Genomic DNA, 19738 nt, shown 5'->3' with positions numbered 1-19738 from the left:
TAATGCGTGGTTATTCGAGTTACTGTCATTTTCCTGTCAGCTTGAACCAGTCTGGCCATTCTACTCTGACCTCTTTCATTAACAAGGTATTTTGCCCACAGAATTGCCGCTCACTGGATTTTTTTTTTGCTTTTCACACCATTCTCTGTAAATTTTAGAGACTGCTGTGTGTGAAAATCCCATGAGATCAGCAGTTTCTGAGATACAGGTGGCCCCTGTTTTTCAAACGCTCGCTTTACGACAGCTCGCTGTTACGAAAAAAAGACACCCGCCTTATACGTGTGTTTACCCCGAGAAAGACTACCATGACCATGAAGCCTTGTGCGGGCAGTTGTGTGCACATGCTCGTATGAGTTGATTTTTTTTTCTCCAAATCGACTTTGGCTCACTGTCTTCCCAATTGTGAAACTACACTGTACATAAAATATTTCTACTTTATATAGGCTGTATATTTATCACATCATTCCTACTTTTACTATATGTTTGTGTCATTTTAGGTTTTATGTGTTATTTGGTATGATTTGGTAGGTTATTTTTTGCGTCTGGGAATGCTCAAAAATTTTTCCCATATAAATTAATGGTAATTGCTTCTTCACGTTATGACATTTCGGCTTACAAATGGTTTCATAGGAACGCTCTACCTTTGGATAGCGGGGGAAACCTGTACTCAAATCATCCCATCTGACACCAATAATCATTCCACAGTCAAAGTCACTTAGATCACATTTCTTCCCCATTCTGATGTTTGGTCTGAACAATCAACTGAACCTCTTGACCATGCCTGCATGCTTTTATGCACTGGGTTGCTGCCATACTATTGGCTGATTAAATATTTACATTAATGAGACAGTGTACAGGTGTACCTAGTAACGTGCCCAATGTGTGCATACTGTCTAAATATTTGTCTGTACAGAAATGCTACCTTGCAAGAGAATTTCAGTACTTTTGTTACCTGATTTGAGGTACCTCATCACTGCAGCTGCTTAGCAGAAGAGGGATAAGCTTGTGGAAGAAGGAGTAGCGATCCCGAAGGTCCAAAAGCCAGCTTCCCACCACTTCTGTCACAGCTTGGCGTACCTGACTCAGTTTGAAAACACAACATTTTAAGTTGTAATTAAGAATCAAATTTGAGAACATTGACATAAAATTTGTTTTGCGGTAGTACAGTGCAATTTATAAAAATACGTACAATTACAAAAATAAATAAATAACGCAAAGTAAAAAGAATAACAATATATTGTTCATGGGTTCAGGGACCAATTGTTTCGGTGCCCCTTGTCTAAGAAGGGATACAATGGCATTGGAGAGGGTCCAGAGTCATGAAACCAGGAATGAAAGGGTTAACATTAGAAGTGCATTTGATGGCTCTAGGCCTGTACTCACTGGACATTAGAGAATGGCAGGGGGTGTTGGATCTCATTGAAAATTACTGAATATTGAAAGGTCTAGATACAAGTGGATGCAGAGAGGATGTTTCCTATAGTGGGGGAGTCTAGGACCAGATGGCACAGCCTCAGAATACAAGGAAGTCCCTTTAGAACAGAGATTAAGAGGAATTTTTTTAGCCAGAGGGTGGTGAATCAATGGAATTCATTGCTGTGGACAGCTGTGGAGGTCAAGTCAATGGGTACATTTAAAGCAAAAGTTGATAGGTTCTCAATTAGCAAGGGTATCAAAGATTATGAGATCAAAGAGAGGGATAATAAATTAGCCACGTTGGAATGGTGGAGCATAATCAATAGGTCAAATTGCCTAATCCTATTCCGAGGTCTAATGGTCTTTATATAATCCTAAATGCCTGTAACCTTTGGTGGCTCTTGTAACAAATTAAAGCCTTATACGCTTCCCAGGTTCCTAAGGTTGTCATTGCCTGGGGTGGTAGTGGGAATAAGATCCCACTACCTATAAAGTGCTCCAAATGGCGTGCATCTCGAACAGTCTCTGACAACCAAGTCCAACTCTCAGCCTTAACTTGTGGCTTAGCTACTAGGCTCAGCAGAACTGTTTCTACAAGAGAAGGAGCAAAGGTGGACCACTGGCACCTCAAAACCAGTTGCTTCGGCACACAGGGCTCGTCAGCCTTGGATGGCAGCCCACATGGGAGAAGGAAAATTCTAATTTTAAACCTCCGTTGCCTTGCAGCTGTACCCACCCACGGGAAAGGCTTCAGGAGTAAACCCCAAGAAAGAAATCCGGAGCCAGGGTCCCTAAGGTAATTTGATGTTGTTTACAACTTCACTCTGGCAACCTCTGTGACGTCACTGGTGCCAAGTGTATCAGAGCTTGCCCTTCCCTTGGACTGCATCAGTGACATGGAGAGGGGGAACCTGCTGCAGGGGCAATAGACAATTCTTCAAACTGGCTTGCCCCCTGGAGAGGACACAGTCCACTAAAAGGCACAAACCCATGATCCCCAGGGATTGACCTACACCTACTACTACATTACTACATGCTTCCCATAAGTATGACAGCCAGAGGGCATCTGATTTCCATCCAGGCAGAGTAGATTGATGGAATTAATATTAGATCAGCCATGTTTATAGACAATAGACAGTAGGTGCAGGAGTGAGCCATTCGGCCCTTCTAGCCGGCACCGTCATTCACTGTGATCATGGCTGATCATACACGATCAGTACCCCGTTCCTGCCCTCTCCCCATATCCCTTGACCCCGCTATTTATAAGAGCTCTATCTCTGCCTTAAAAGCATCCAGAGCCTTGGCCCCCACTGCCTTCTGGGGCAGAGCATTCCACATATCCGCCACTCTGAGTGAAAAGGTTTTTCCACATCTCTGTTCTAAATGGCCTACCCCTTATTCTTAAACTGTGGCCTCTAGTTCTGGACTCACCCATCAGCGGGAACATGCTTCCTGCCTCCAGCGTGTCCAATCCCTTAATAATCTTACATGTTTTATATAATCTTATATATAATAATATATGTTTGAAATGAATGGAGGCAGAGACTAATAAGGCTGAATAGCCAACTATTATTTCTTTTTTTTTCATGACCCAAAAGAAACAACCATGATTGAAAATTTATTAGCTAACTTGATCAACAAAAATCAAATATTACACTACCAAATGTTTCACTCCCAACTGTCCACAGCTATTTGCATCAAGCTCATTCCCAGAATTTCCCTCCCCAACTTATTTTTAAAAATGGTTCAAGGTGCAAGACACTAGAAAACAATAGGACTCAGATCAAACCACAAGATCAAAACACTAATAATACATAGAAATCACTCCCTACACTATGTCATTTATACTGTGTCTCTGATGTTTCTGTATGGATTACAAATCTCATCAGTCTTGTGAAATTTGGTCATGAGCTTCAAGCTTGAAGCTGTTAGGAACTAAGAATCAACAATTGTTCCTTATGCTCTTGAATAGAGAAAGATTACTTTTGGCCTTGAGTGGTTATTATGACAAAAATAACACTAACAGCAGCATCATTTTATCACAATTACTAACCAAGGAAAGGAGATAATTTACTCCTGACATGAAAGTTCATATACAATACAATGCTAAAGTCTTAAGCACCCTCAATTTTTTTCTATGGTTTCAGATGACATGGCCTCCACAGAACCCTGATTTCAATATCAAGGATGTCTGAGATTACCTAGAGAGGCAGAAGTAAGTGAGATAGCCAAAGTCTGCAGAAGAATACAGCAAATTTTCCGTAACGCTTGGAACAACCTACTAGTCAATTTTCTTATAAAACTGCATTACAATGTACCTAAGAGTCAGTTTTAAAGGCAAAGGGTGGCCACACCAAATATTTGATTTGATGCTTACTGCTCTTTATAGTAATGTTTTTGATATTTATAAACTTTTCATTTCATTATTTTTGATAGCATCTTCACTTTACTGATCTTTTTTACATGTTTCCAAGACTTTGGAACAGTACTGTACTTCACAGGTTATACCATGGGCCAGAAGTTAAGCACCAGTTAAGGAAGTTTCAAATTTTTGCGATCAGAATATTTCTGAAAAGAAACTTACACTGTCAATTAATTAAGAATAGCTTACAAAGGTATGTTGAATCCAAAAGTGCATGCAGATTTTTAAAGCAAATGTTTTAACAAGGAAAGAAATTGGATTTACATCCCCTAATCCAATTATCTACCTCCTTCCAATTGTACTTTATGTTAAGCGTGCACAAACACTCAGTGGCCACTTTATTAGGTACACCTGCTCCTTAATGCAAATATCTAATCAGCCAATCATGTGGTAGCAACTCAATGCACAAAAGCATGCAGAAATATTCAAGAAGTTCAGTTGTTGCTCAGAGCAAATATTGACATGGGGAAGAAATGTGATCCAAGTGAGTTTGACCGTGATGCCAGATGGGGTGGTTTGTATATCTCAGAAACTGTTAATCTCCTATCATTTTCACACATAAGTCTCTAGAGTTCATAGAGAATGGTATGGAAAACAAAAAACAACATCCAGTGCGTGGCAGTTCTATGAGTGAAAATGCCTTACTAATGGGAGAGGTCAGAGGAGAATTGCCATACTGGCTCAAGCTGACAAGAAGGCAACAGTCACTCAAATAACCATGCATTATAACATTGGTGTGCAGAAGAACACCTCTGAACACACAACACGTTCGACTTTGAAGTGACAGGGCTACAGCAGCAGAAGATCACAAACATACACTCAGTGGCCACTTTGTTAGGTATAAGAGATAACTAATAAAGTGGCCACTGAGTGCATTTGACTCTTGCATACAGTAGCAATGGAAATTGATAAGAACACAATGTAGTTTGACTCTTTTGACTCTTGCCTATTATGGAAAGAGCAAAAAAATCAACTTTCCCTTTGATCCACGGTAGAAAATACATAACCTCTTTTGGATAAAAACATTTTCTTATCTTGCTTCCTTCTCTATAATTTGAGACAATGATCCAAAATAGAATAAAAAGATCCTTGGAAAAAATAAACTTGAGCGTTGATCAATGAATCAATAATGCAGCAGTCTTTTGGAAAACCTTTTACACTGACATCAGTCAAGGGTTATTTACGGTATGGTCCAGGATACCAAGATAAATAACCCGCTTTGCATCAAACAGTATAATGTGATCTCTCACAGTCACTTCCCTGGATTTACTGCTTTTCCACAACTAACTTGATTGAGTTTTTTGACAAGGTTGCATCAAGGTAGAGCTGAAGATGCTATCTATATGGATTTTAGTAAGGTGTTTGACAAGATCCCTTATGGGAGGCACATTCAGAAGGTTAAGATGCATGGGATTCATGGTGAATTGGCTGTTTGGATTCAGAAATGGCTTATCCATAGAAGACACAGAAGCTTATTCTAGCTGGAGGTCTGTGATGAGTGGTGTTCCACAGGGAACTGTATTGGGATCTCTTTTGTTTGTGATTGTATATAAATGACCTGGATGAAAATGTAGATGGGTGGGTGAGTAAGTTTGCAGATCTTACAAAGATAGTGTAGAAGGCTGGTAAAAAAATACAGTCTGATATAGATCAGATATGGGTGGAGAAATTACAGATGGAGTTTAACCCAGTCAAATGCAAAATTTTGCACCTTGATTTGTCAAATGTAAAGAGTTATTACACCGTTAAGGGCAAGATCCCTACCAAGCAGAACAGAGGCATCTTAGGGTGTGTGTTGGAGCATGGCCAAGTGGTTAAAGCGTTCGTCTAGTGATCTGAAGGTCGCTAGTTCAAGCCTTGGCTGAGGCTGCGTGTGTATCATTGAGCAAGGCACTTAACCACACATTGATAGTGCTAAGCTGTATGGGTCCTAATGTCCTTCCCTTGGACAACATCGGTGGTGTGGAGAGGGGAGACTTGCAGCTTGGGCAACTAAGCTGCAAGTCTCCCCTTTAAAAAAAAGGCCTTGCCCAGGCTTGCGCCCTGGAAAGTTTCCAAGGCGCAAATCCATGGTCTATTGAGACTAATGGAGGCCTACACACTTAGGGTCCAAATTCATAGCTCCCTGAAAGTGGCTACACAGGTTGATAAGGTGGTTAAAAAAGTATAGAGCATGCCTGCGTTTATTCGTTGAGGCAATGAGTTCAATAGTCAGGAAGTTATATTGCAGCTTTGTAAAACTCTAGTTAGACCACATATTGCCTACAATTCTGGTTGCCCCATTATAAGGATGTTGAGGCTTTGGAGAGGGTGCAGAAGAGGTTTACTTGGATGCTGCCTGGATTAGAGGGCATGAGGTTGGACAAACTTGGGTTGTTTCCTCAGTGGAAGCTGAGGGGAGATATAGAGGTTTATAAGATTATGAGAGGCATAGATAGAGTAGACAGACAGTAAGTGGTGATAATCTCTCTGTAGTTACCACAGTTGCATTTGCCTTTTTTTTTGAAGATATCAACCTGTACACAAGTTTTGTTAAAGGACTTCATTACTCAATTTTCTTGCTCAATGACAAGAGTCATCCACCAGGCCAAAGTTGGAACCTGCAAATGGCACCCTTTTCCACCAAAATTATTGAGAGTATAAAAGTTTTCTGTGTTTTGTTAGCCTCATAGCTCATCAGGTTATAAAAATGATTATTTTTAAATAAACAAACAAAACTGAGACACATAGACTGTACTGCAGATGCCTCCATGATTCAGGCTTAGAGATTCAAAGCACATTTATTACTAATGTATGTATATAGCATACAATCTTGAGATTCGTTCTTCTGTAGGTAGCCACAAAACAATGAAAACACCATGGAACTTATTCAAAGAAAACATCAAACCCCCAACACATGGAAAAAAAAGAACAAATGGCAAAAAGTCAGAGGATAACACACAGAATATTAAACATCAAACTGCAGAGTCCTTGAAACGATCTAGGAGTATTCAGCTCAGTCCAGTCTAGCACTGTGTCATTCATTGACTGTACTCTGCAGGGCCAGTCTGTACCAAAGTGCCCTGGTCCACGTCAAAGCACCCCAATCAAATCGTGCAAAATAGCATAAGAAAAGAGTAACTAGAATCCAGAAACACATACAACGTGAACCACATAGTCCTCCAAAAGCGAGTTAACAGCCATAAGTCGTGCCGATCAAACCTCAAAGCATGGGACCTAAGAACCCTGCATCTTTCTTCAACGGGGGGAGGGGTCAAACACAGGCAGACTTCGCTGGACACCTGCTCACCTTCTGCTCTTGACCTCGTCAATTTTAATCTTGCTTGATGATTTAATCAGCAAGAAGTAATGGAGCCGAAAGTGGTTTCATGCTCCGCCTTTAGGCCGCACACTCCGCTTTCAACCTCGGCAAATTCCCCCAGAGAAGGCAAAAGCACCAGATCGCTTCACTACGTTATCATGTATTCTGAATCAGCACCTAGAACCAAACCCCTTAATTGCTCTGTTCGGTTTTTGGGGCGAGACAGATTTATGTCTGGGTCCGACCAAATGCCGAATATTATCCTTTGCCTCTCTTCTGGCTAGACGCTTGATCCTCCTCAGATGGAGAGATGCTGCCCCGCCCACTCATGCTCAATGGCTTAACGACATCATGGCCTGTTTGGACCTCGAAAAAATTCATTATTCAGTTCTCAATTTGGATCTAAAGTTCCATAAGGTCTGGGGACCTTTTATCGAGTACTTTCATAACCTTCCTCCTGACTAGGGTTTTTTTTTCTCTTCAGTCCCTTGCTTTCAGCTCCTTTTTTTTTCTGGTAGAAGGCATTATTATCCTCTGTTGCTGAGTGTATTCACAGTCTGGGAGCTTGGCTGTCCTGACTTATACTCTCTATATTGTGTTGTGGTTGGTCTGGAGTTGCTGTTGTTTTTTCTTGGGTTGTGGGGCTTGGGGAGGACACTAAGCTTACTTGTCTTTAATTTAGGTGCTTTTTTTTTGCTAAATTCTCTTCCTTTGTAACATATTGTTATTGTATGCTTAATTTTGCACTGTTTTAATGTTCCTCATTGGGATTTGGGGTTTTTAATTTGTAAAATGTTTTGATAAACTAATAAAAAATTTTTTTAATAAAAGCACCAGATCACTCAGTCGGCCCAAAAACAAATAATCAAAATGCAAACTATAGCTCCAACTGCATGCAATTTAGTAGTGGAAGCATATTTAAAAGTAGTAGTAGTAATTTTTAAAGCTATTAGCAGGACTTTGCCATTGGTTGCATTGGTCTCTGGTGCCATTTCAAAGGAAACAGGCAGTTACTGGTTACTATTAAACAAAAGCTCCAAGAGCAGGTAATGTAGGCATTGAAGTTATAATGTCGCTCCACAATGAGCCTGTGCATGAGCCAGCTTCAAAACTCATGCTAGGAAGATGATGATTATTTTAGGAGCTTGAGCAGTTAAGGGCTCCTAGGTTCCCACTGAATGATCATCCAGAATGAGCCGGTGCCTTTATGAAAAAAGCAGAAGAAAACATTTAAACATGGTTTAAACATTCTTACTCTATGGCAAGAGTGTCACCCACCAGGCCAAGGTTGCCTCATGGGGTAGTAAGTGAGGACAAGAGGATCTTTATCCCTGTTAGGTAGCGGGAAGATGGGGTGAGCGCAGATGTCGGGGAAATGGAGGAGATACGGGCAAGGGAAGCATCAATGGTGGAGGAGGAGCATCCTTTTCCAACAAAGTAATTTAGAGTATAATATCTTTGTTTTATTAGCCTCGTAACTTATCAGATAATGATAATTGAATGATCTATTTTAAATAAACAATCAAATCAGCTATGGTTTAACAAAATCTGTACCACCCATTTATGAATAAAGGTATTTTCTATTGCTTTGTTAAATGAAGGAAGAAATTCTAGGATAAATTTCATGATCTTTTGAAGCTTCGCTGCTAGAAACTCACTTGTTCTGTTTATTGGGGCTGGAAACAGAAAACTGCAATCACTAAGCACAGAGGCCTTCTGGTGTCAAAAAAAGCAACAAATAGTAACAGAGTTTACCCTCACCAGTGGTGCATCATCAAAGAGACGCTGTGCCAAATGAGAGAGAACATCATCAACAGACTTTCCATTGCCGTACTGAATGACTGCTCCCGTTGTCCGAATGACGGACACGCGGACCTTTGAATGCTGATGGGAGATGGTCTGCATCAACGGCTTTATTAGAGATTCAGACTGCATGTGAAAAGTTTCTGAAAAAGAAAAAGTGAAGTAACAATGAACAATTATGACTTTTGGGCAGATTTCCACCAGAGGAGAAATGGGTTTTAGTTTTGAATTCATATGGTTTTTTTTTAAAAACTCAGTTCTACAAGTGACTTACAATAGATCTCTTAAAAACATCACTGCTCCTTTTTGGCAATTGAATGTGTAAAGTAAACATCTTCCATAGCAAATGGATTCATTTTTCTTGAAAGGTTTGCTGAGCTTTGCATGCAACAATTTTGAAGGCACAGTCCCAGTGACCTCAGTAGCAGCAGCTTTCAAATCTCAACAGCAGTATGTGACATTAAACTACCTTATTCATCCAGAAACACACATATTCAGAATCAAGATGAAAACTTTTCATGACGTAAATGTCACTATCACAGAGGAACTGCTGCAAATCCTTGTAATGGAGTTTGTTTCAATGTGGCATCAGTTGGTGTTTGCAGTGAAATGAAATAAAAAGGCTGAGCATGGAAATATTTTTGAAGTGGACAAGGATTTTAATTCCACAAGTGAAATTAACTACGCACAACCCTAATATTTATTTTCTTGCAGGCATACGCAATAAATCCAAAATAGAATGATCATAATAGAATCAATGAAAAACTGCATCAACATAGGCATTTAATCAGTGAGCAAAAGACAACAAATTGTGCAAATGCAAAAAAAAGGAACAATAATAAGTAATAAATATCTAGAACATAGAACATGAGATACAGTAATCCTTGATAGCGAATCCATAGGTTATGAGAACATTTCAGTGATGGGGTGAGTGAAATTAAGTGAAGTTATCTCCTTTGGTTCAGGAGCCTGATGGTTGAAGAATTACAACTGTTCCTGAACCTGGTAGTGTGAGTCCTGATGGCAGCAGTGAGAAGACAGCATGTCCTGGGTGATGGGGGTCCCCGATGAGATGCTGCTTTCCTGTGACAATGCTTCATGTAAATGTGTTTAAAGGTAGGGAGGGCTTTACTTGTGATATCCATTACTTTTTGTTGGATTTTCCATTCAAGGGCTTTGGTGTTTCCAAACCAGACTGTGATGCAAACAGTCAAGATACTCTCCACTGCATTTCTAAAGTTAATTGTCAATGATTTAGATATATTTTTTTAATTGAGATACTGTGCGGAATAGGACCTTCCGACCTTTCAGCCACGCCGCCCAGCAATTCCCCAATTTAACCCTAGCTTAATCACGGGACAATTTACAATGACCAATTAACCTACTAACCTGTAGGTCCTTGGACTGTGGGAGGGAAATTGAGCAACTAGAGGAAACCCACGTGGTCACATGGAGAACGTACAAACTCCTTACAGGCAGCAGCAGGAATAGAACCCTCGTCACCTGTACTCTAAAGCGTTGTACACTATGCTATGCTATGCTACTACTATGACCACTATAAACCACTATGCTACTGTGCCACCCCATGCCATGCCAAATCTTTGAAAACTCCTAAGAATACTTCGACATGTAGCATTGAAACTTTTTCAACACTTGGACCAAAAGGATCAATTTGCAACTCAAGATTTTTAGTTTTACCTTACACAAAGTGATAGAGACAGATAGAATTATGATGTTCAAAAGACTTTCCGAACTGTAGGTTCACGCTACAGAAAGGCTTAGAGAGATATGGGCTTACCAGAGGCAAATAGGATTTCGCTTGGATGTGCATCCCAGTTGGTGTAACTGAACCAGAATGAGAATTATCAAATGACATTCATTACAATCACCACTGGGCAATAGACATCACAAACATCTTGCTCTCTTGCACATCACCTCAGAGAATCTTTAATCCCACAAGAGGTTCTCACAACACTTACGCACTTTGATGAGTATACTCTCAACCTTGGGTACTGTGCAAAACTGCTGCATAATCAAATGCAAATAATTTAACAGTTCTAATATTTGCTATCAAAAACATAATATTCTTGTGACAGAATGTTTTGCAATTACTGTGGCATTTCAAGCTTCAAGAAGCAACAGGTTCATTTGAAGTATATTCCGATAATTATTGGTAAAGGTCGGTAAGTTGTAGCCTCCAATTATTAAAATAGCTATTATAGAACCATAGAACATTACATCACAGAAAAGGGCCTTTTGGCCCTTCTTGGCTGTGCCAAACCATTTTTCTGCCTAGTCCCACTGACCTGCACCTGGGCCATATCCCTCCATACACCTCTCATCCGTGTACCTGTCCAAGTTTTTCTTAAATGTTAAAAGTGAGCCCGCATTTACCACTTCATCTGGCAGCTCATTCCACAGTCCCACCACTCTCCGTGTGAAGAAGCCCCCCCCCCAATGTTCCCTTTAAATTTTTCCCCCTTCACCCTTAACCCATGTCCCCTGGTTTTTTTCTCCCCTAGCCTCAGTGGAAAAAAGCCTGCTTGCATTCACTCTATCTATACCCATCATAATTTTATATACCTCTATCAAATCTCCCCTCATTCTTCTACACTCCAAGGAATAAAGTCCTAACCTATTCAACCTTTCTCCGTAGCTCAGTTTCTATTTATGTTAAAAAAAATCAAAATTAGGATGATCAGTGACATGTTGTGAAATTTGTTGTTTTGCGGTAGCAGAATAGTGCAATACATAAAAAATTATTATAAGTTGAAAAAGAGAGCAAAAGTGAGGTGGTGTTCACTAATTCTATTAGGACTATTATTCTATAGATTTATTGAGAATGCCCACAAGAAAATTAATCTCAGGGTTCTATATGATGACATATTTATTCTTTGATAATAAATTTACTTTGAACTTTGATCTGTTCAGAAATTTGATGGCGGAAGAGAGATGCTTTTCCTGAAACATTGAGTGCACCTCTTCAGGCTCCTGTACCTCCCCTGATAGTAGCATTAAGAGGGCTTGTTCTGGGTGAAGGAGTCCTTAGTGATAGATGTCGCTTTATTGAGGCAGATATCCATGATGCTGGGAAGGCCAGTGCCCATAATGGCGCTGACTCTGTTCATTGGCACCTCCATCCGGACAGCGAGCAACCAGTCTGAAGGCTCTCCGTGGTACATCCATGGAAATTTGTGAAAAATATTTACTGTATACAATATGCTGGGAATGAGCATTCACTTACAAAATTGTAATTTTGGAAGGAAATCATTCCAAAGGGAACCACTGTCCCTTTTCTCATGAAAACATCCCAAATAGTTTCACTACTAATGAAACACTTCTGAAGCAGGGTCCCAGGCATATTGTGAAAATACAGTGCACAATTTAGACTAAAAGACATGGGACCAGAATTAGGCCATTTGGCCCATCGAGTCTGCTCTGCCATTCAATCATGGCTGATCTTTTTTTCTACTTCCTTCTCAACCCCAGTTCCCAGCCTTCTCCTCATAAGTTTTGACGCCAATTCCAATCAAGAACCTATCAATCTCTGCCTTAAATACACCTAACAACCTGGCCTCCAAGCTGCATGTGGCAACAAATTCCACAAATTCACCACCCTTCGGCTAAAGAAATTTCTCCACATCTCTGTTTTGAAAGGGCGCCCCTCTATCCTGAGGCTGTGCCCTCTTGTTCTAGACTCTCCCACCATGGGAAACATTCTTTCCACATCTACTCTGTCTAGGCCTTTCAATATTCAAAAGGTTTCAATGAGATCTCCCCTCATCTTTCTGAATTCCAGCACGTACAGACTGAGAGCCATCAAATGTTCCTTGTATGATAACCCTTTCATTCCCGGAATCATCCTCGTGAACCTCCTCTGGACCCTCTCCAATACAAGCACATCTTTTCTAAGATGAGGGGGCCAAAACTGTTCACAGTACTCAAGGTGAAGCCTCACCAGTGCCTTATAAAGCCTCAGCATCACATCCTTGCTCTTGTATTCTAGACCTCTTGAAATGAATGCTAACATGGCATTTGCCTTCCTTACCACTGACTCTACCTGCAAGTTAACCTTCAGGGTGTTCTGCACAAGGACTCCCAAGTCCCCCTGTATCTCAGATTCCTGGATTTTCTCCCCTTTTAGAAAATAGTCATCATACTTATTTCTACTGCCAAAGTGCATGGCCATGCATTTTCCAACATTGTATTTAATATGCCACTTTCTTGCCCATTCTCATAATATGTTTAAGTCCTTCCGCATCCTGCCTTTTTCCGTATCATCTGCAAACTTGGCAACAAAGCCATCTATTCCATTTATAGATGGAACTCATTTATATACAGTACAAAAAGTGGTCCCAACACCAACCCCTGCAGAATACCACTAGTTACAGGTAGCCAACCAGAAGAGGATCCTTTTATTCCCACTCGTTGCCCCCTACCAATCAACCAATGCTCTAACCATGTTAGTAGCTTTCCTGTAATACCATGGGCTCTTAACTTGGTAAGCAGCCTCATGTGTGGCACCTTGTCAAAGGCCTACTGAAGTTCCAAACTATGAAGAATTCCAAAAGGTTCATCAGGCAGGATTTCCCCTGAAGGAAACCATGCTGATTTTGTACTATCTTGTCCTGGGACACCAATTACTCCATCACCTCATCCTTAACAATTGACTCTAACATCTTCCCAACCACTGTGGTCTGGCTAACTGGTTTATAATTTCCTTTCTGCTGCCTCCCTCCTTTCTTAAAGAGTGGAGTAACGTTTGCAATTCTCCAGTCCTCTGGCACCATGTCCAATGATTTTTGAAAGATCATTTCTAACCACAATCTCTAATGCAACCTCTTTCAGAACCTTAGGGTACAGTTCATCTGGTCCAAGTGACTTATGTACCTGTAGGTCTTTCAATTTTTTTGAGTACCTTCTCTCTTGCAACAGTAACTGCTTTTACTTTTAACATCCTTGAAAAAACTTCTACTATACACTTTGATATTATTTGCTAGCTTGCTTTTTTCACATTTCATCTTTTCCCTTCCAATGATTTTTTTAGTTGCTCACTGTAGGTTTTTAAAAACTTCCCAATCCTCTATCTTTCCATTAATTTTTACTTTGTTGTATGCCCTTTCTTTAGTTTTTACATTAGCTTTGACTTTTCTTGTCAGCCGCAGTTTTACTATTTGAGTATTTCTTCATTTCTGAAATACACATGTCCAACACCTTCCTCATTTTCCCCAGAAACGCACCCCATGCTGCTCTGCTGAAATCCCTACCTGCAGCTTGTTCCAATTTACTTTGGCCAACTCCTCTCTCGTACCATTGTAATTTTCCTTACTCCACTGAAATACTGCTACATCAGACTTTCTCCCTATCAAATTTCAAGTTGAACTCAATTATATTGTGATCACTGGTTCTTTAACCTTAAGCTCCCTAATCACCTCCAGTTCATTACATAACACCCAATCCAGTGTAGCTGGTTCCCTAGAAGGCTCAACGACAAACTGCTCTACGAAGCTATCTCTTAGGCATTCAACAAACTCACTCTCTTGAAATCCATTACAAACCTTATTTTCCCAATCGACCTGCATGTTAAAATTTCCCATGACTACCATAACATTGCCCTTTTGACTCGCCTTTTTCTATTTCCTGCTGTAACCTATGGTCCACCTTCCAGCCACTCTTAGGAGGCCTGTATATAACTGCTTTAAACATCCTTTTACCCTTGCAGATTCTTAACTCAACCCACAAGATTCAACATCATCCAATCCTATGTCACATCTTTCTATATGCTATTCTTCACCAGTAGAGCCACACAACCCCTTCTGCCTACCTTCCTATCCCTTCAATAAAACCTGTAACCTTGGATATTCAGCTCCTAACTACAACCATCCTTCAGCCACGATTCAGTGATGGTCACAACATCATACCCGGCAATCTGTAATCCACCTATTTCTTATTTAGATACGCACATTTAGATACAACACCTTGAGTACTGTGTTTGCTGTCCTTTCTGACTCTGTATTCCTAATGGTTTGATACTCAGCCTGTTGGCTGCAACTATATCCCATCACCTGCCGGCCCTTCCTGACAATCTGACTGCATGCTATCTTATGTTTTACCATCCATCCTTTCCTGAGTCCCTTCACTCCAGTTCCCCCCCCCCTCACCAAGTTAGTTTAATCCCTCCCCAACAGCTCTAACAAACCCGCCTGCGAGAATATTGGTCCCCCTTCGGTTCAGATGCAAACCGTCACTTTTGAACAGGTCACACCTCCCCCAGAAGAGATCCCAATTATCCAAGAACCTGAAGCCCTGCCCCCGCATAAGCTTCTCAGACACACATTTATCTGCCAAATCATGTTGTTTCTACCCTCACTGGCACGGCACGGGTAGCAATCCACAAATTACTACCCAGGAGGTCCTGCTTCTCAGCTTCCTACCTAGCTTTCTAAATTCTCTTTTCAGGACGTCATTGCTTTTCCTTCCCAAGTCATTGGTACCGATATGTACCAAGACTTCTGGCTGCTCCCCAAAATCCCTCTCCAAAATGTTGTGGACGTGATCTGAGACATCCCTGACCCTGACACCTGGGAGGCAACATACCATCCAGGTGTCCTGTTCACGTCCACAGAATCTCTGTCTGTTCCCCTCACTATTAAGTCCCCCATCACTACTGCTCCCTTCTTTCTCTTTTCCCTTCTGCACCATGGACCCATGCCTGTAACCCGGTGGCCGTGTCATTCTCCCAGAAGGTCATCCTCCACAAAAGTCTCCAAAGTGGTATACTTGTTTTTGAGGGGAATGGCCACAGGGCACTCTGCTCTAACTGCCTATTTCCATTTCTCCTGACGATCACCCAGTTACTCGCCTCCTGCAACTTCTGGGTAACTAACTCCCTGTAATTATCTCCTCACTCTCCCGTACAAGCTGAAGGTCATCCAGTTGCTGCTCCAGATCCCTAATTTGGATGCACTACCAGATCCCATGTGATAATGAGCAGATAATTTGATTTTGGCAAGCAATTATTATTCAAGAGATTGAGTACTTTCGTGAGATTCCTTTTAAATTAGTGAGACTTTATAAGGGATTGGTCAGACCACATTTGGAGTATTGGACCACATATCATAGAAAGTATGTGCTGGCACGGGAGAGGATCCAGAGAATGTTTATGAAAATGATCCTAAGAATGAAAGGGTTAAGGTGTGAAAAGCATTTGCTGACTCTGGGCCTCATTGGAATTTAAAGGAATGAAGGCGGATTTCACCGATAACTACAGAATATTGAAAGGCCCAGATGAGTGAACATGAAGAGGATGCTTCCAATATTGAGAGAGTCTAAGACCAGAGGGCACCTCAGAATAGAAGACAGTCCCTTTAGAACAGAGATGAAGATGAATTTCTTCAGCGGGGGGTGTTGAATCTGTGGGATTCATTGCTACAGGCAGCTGTGGAGGCCAAGTCATGGGGTACATTTAAAGTGGTGGTTGATAGGTTCTTGATTAGTCAGATCATGAAAAGTTATCAAGAGAAGGTGGGAGAATGTGGTTGAGAGGGGAAAATAAATCAGCCATGATGGAATGGTGGAGCACTCAATGGGCCAAATGCTGCTCCTCTGTCTCATGGTCTTATAGTGCATTGAGATAGTTCTGAGAAAACTGGAGGAGTTTTTGTTTGATGTTTTAACAACACTTAAGGCAATGTGATGCTTCTTCAGTCCTTTAGCAGAGATAGAACATAGAACTATACACACCCTTTGGCCCACGATATTGTGCTGACCTATACAAACCTAGTTCACAGTCAATCTACCCCTTCCCTCCTATAAACCCTCCATTTTTCTTACTAGGAAAAACGTGCTGAACATCCACTTTATCCATGCCACTCAATTTTATACATCTCATTGTCCTTCACTCCAAAGAAAAGCCCAGTCTTCAACCTTTCTTCATATGTCATACACGCCAATCCAGGCAGCGTCCTGGTAAATCTCCCCTGCACCCTCTCTAAAGCTTCCACATCTTTCTATGAGGGACGAGAACTGAACACAATATTCTGTGTGGTTTGACCAGACTTTTACAGAGCTGCATACACAAAATGCTGCCTGGCCTGCTGAGCTCTTCCAGCATTTTGTGTGTGTTGCTCGGATTTCCAGCATCTGCAGATTTTCTCGTTTGTGGTTTTACAGAGCTGCAACATTACCTCAAACCTCTTGAATTCAATTCCCTGACTAATGCAGGCTGACCACCACCCCCCCCCCCCAACCACCCTATCAACTTTGAGGAATCTATGGACTTAGATCCCACACTGACAAGGAGTCTGCTTCGAACCTTGTACTCTACCTCAAGCTTGATCTTCCAAAGTATATCACTTCATACTTTTCCAGATTCAATTCCATCTGCCATGTCTCCACCCTGCTCTGCATCCTTTCTAACCCACAGCAGCCCTCCACACCATCTACAACTCCAACAACCTCTGTGTCATTGGTAAACATACTAACCCACCCTCCCACTTCCTTATCCAAGTCACCTATAAAAATTACAAAATGCGCAACCATCCCTCCCTCTCCATCATCCTCAACATGTATACCCAACGGGACTCGGTGCTGAACCCTTTGATGTATACACTGCTCACACATGACTGTACAGGCGAACACCTGAGCAATAACATCAAGTTTGCTAATATCATGACAGGGGTGGGGCTCATCACCAACAACAATGAGACTGCCTACAGAGAAGAGATGGAAAACCTCAAGGCCTGATGCCAGGCCAATAACCTCTTCCTCAACGGCAATAAGACAAAGGAGATGGTTATCAATTTAGGAGAACTCACACCACTCACTCCCTCCTTACAGTGGAGCAAGCAGTTTCAAACTATTGGGAGTACACATCTCATACATCCTCTCATGGTCCCAGAACACATCGTACACAATTAGGAAAGCTCACTAGCAACTCAACTTTCTGAGCAAATTGAAGAGAGCTAGATAATGCACATCTACAGTTGCCTCATTCTACACAAGTGGATCCTAACAAGCTGCATCACTGCATGGTATGATAACTGCATTGCAACAGACAGGAAGGCTCTATAACAGGTAGTTAAAATTGCCCAATGCATTAAAATTTGAATTAAGGACATTTATGCACAAAGATGTCAGAAAAGGGCCAATTATATCATGAAGGACCCCACCCATCTTGCTCATGGATTGTTTGTCCCACTCCCATTAGGGGAAGGTTACATAGCATCCACACCAGGATCACCAGACTCAAAAGGCAAATGCAAACAGTAAGGCTGACAAAACCTCCACCCACTAACCTGTCCCTCCACAGCCACCACTACTTTATCATTTCTCATCACTCATCTTACCTAGACTCCCCTGTGCCTCTGTCACTTTACAGACATGAATGTAAGCTATCATACTAACGTATACGTATTGTGTTTATTATAATACGCTTTATCTCTTTTTGCTATAGCAGATTCGGATTAACAATTATTTTGTTCTCCTTTACATTTCTGTACTGGAATGACATTAAACAATCTTGAATCTTGAACGGGTTCTTAGAACATATCCCTTAGAAAGCAATTAGCCACCAATCTCCATCTATTTCCACCCTCTGCCTTCTACGGAGAAGTCAATTCTGAATCCACGTAGTCAAGTTTCCAAGGATCCCATGTCTCCTGACTTCTTAGATGAGCCTCTCATGGAAAAGGGCCAAAGCCCACACTTACCAGGGGTCCACTTCGCATACTTGGCTGCACACTCGCAGCTCTTCTTCTTGACCTCGGGGAAAGGGTCGACGATGGTCCTCTGCAAGATCTTGACCATGTCGTCCAGGTAGGAAGCCAGCCGGGCGCCGCAGAGCTCGACCACAAACACCAACAGCTCGACCAGGGCCAAGCGCAGCTCCTCAGCCGGCTCGGCCAATTCAGGCAGGCCCAGGCGCTGCACGATGGCCGGCAGCAGGTAGGGCAGCGCTTCGTGGGGCCGCGGCACGGCGCGCAGCAGCTCGGCCAGGGTGCAGATGCTGAGCTCCCGGCAGCGCTCGGCCGGGTCGCTTAGGGCGCTGAGCAAAGGCCGCAGCAGGGTGGCCAGCACCCGCTGCCGCACTCCGCTCGGCAGCTGCCGCTCCGCCGCCTCGGCTCGGATGCACTCGAGCGCCCGGCGCCTTGAGCTTTTACTCTCGCTGCTCAGACAGTTCAGATGGCGGCCAAGTGCCTGGCACACCTCGGCCGCCTGCTCAGCCTCGACATCCACCGCGAGTTCCGCCATGCTTGCCGTCGCCAGTAGCAACCAGGCCGCTTCTTTGCGACCGTTACCAAGGACACGTTTGACGGCTTCTTCAACAAGTCAACTTTATTGACACTGTCCTCCAGTCCCCAAGGGATTGTACATAATTCTTCAAACTTAAGCCTGGTTCCTACATTGTGAAATTGGAAGTCACTTCCAACTGAATCTTATTTATTTTATTCATTATAGCAAGGCTGCAAAGCGCCCATTTATTACCCATCCCGAAATGCACTTGCCTCCTTGAACCTCTGCAAGCCTTCTAGTAAAGTGGTCCTTGTTGTCTGAGGAGTTGCAGGATTTTTGACCAGTGTAGGTAAAAGAACATTCCCAAGTCAGGCAATGGCACTGCTTCAAGAAGGCGCCATCCATCATCAAAGATCTCCATCATTATCTGGGCTATCACATCAGGCAGGAGGTACAAAAGCCACACCAGGTTCAAGTACTTCCCTTCGACCATTAGGTTCTTGAACCATCTGGCACCATCCCCATCACTTTTTCTTTTTTTTGTACTTTTAGACATTGTTTGT

The 19738-nt window shown here is 42.0% G+C and overlaps 1 protein-coding gene across 2 annotated transcripts in view; it reads right to left on the bottom strand.

The window, feature by feature from the left end:
• The window catches only part of LOC132399082 (dynein axonemal assembly factor 5-like), a 175153-nt gene extending 155944 nt beyond the window's left edge, over window positions 1–19209 (bottom strand). For both annotated transcript variants that reach the window (XM_059979036.1, XM_059979037.1), the window contains exons 1-3: window positions 18653–19209; window positions 8901–9085; window positions 953–1077 (exon numbers count right to left, since the gene is read on the bottom strand). In XM_059979036.1, coding sequence (XP_059835019.1) covers window positions 953–1077; window positions 8901–9085; window positions 18653–19193 — 851 coding nt within the window. In that variant the 5' untranslated portion in view covers window positions 19194–19209. The remainder of the gene's footprint in view (window positions 1–952; window positions 1078–8900; window positions 9086–18652) is intronic.
• Between the last annotated feature and the right edge of the window lie 529 nt (window positions 19210–19738).

The sequence above is a fragment of the Hypanus sabinus genome, chromosome 9, assembly GCF_030144855.1.
Source record: "Hypanus sabinus isolate sHypSab1 chromosome 9, sHypSab1.hap1, whole genome shotgun sequence".
NCBI lineage: Eukaryota > Metazoa > Chordata > Chondrichthyes > Myliobatiformes > Dasyatidae > Hypanus > Hypanus sabinus.
The sequence above is the reverse complement of the archived record's forward strand: the minus strand, read 5'-3'. Positions and strand labels throughout refer to the sequence as shown.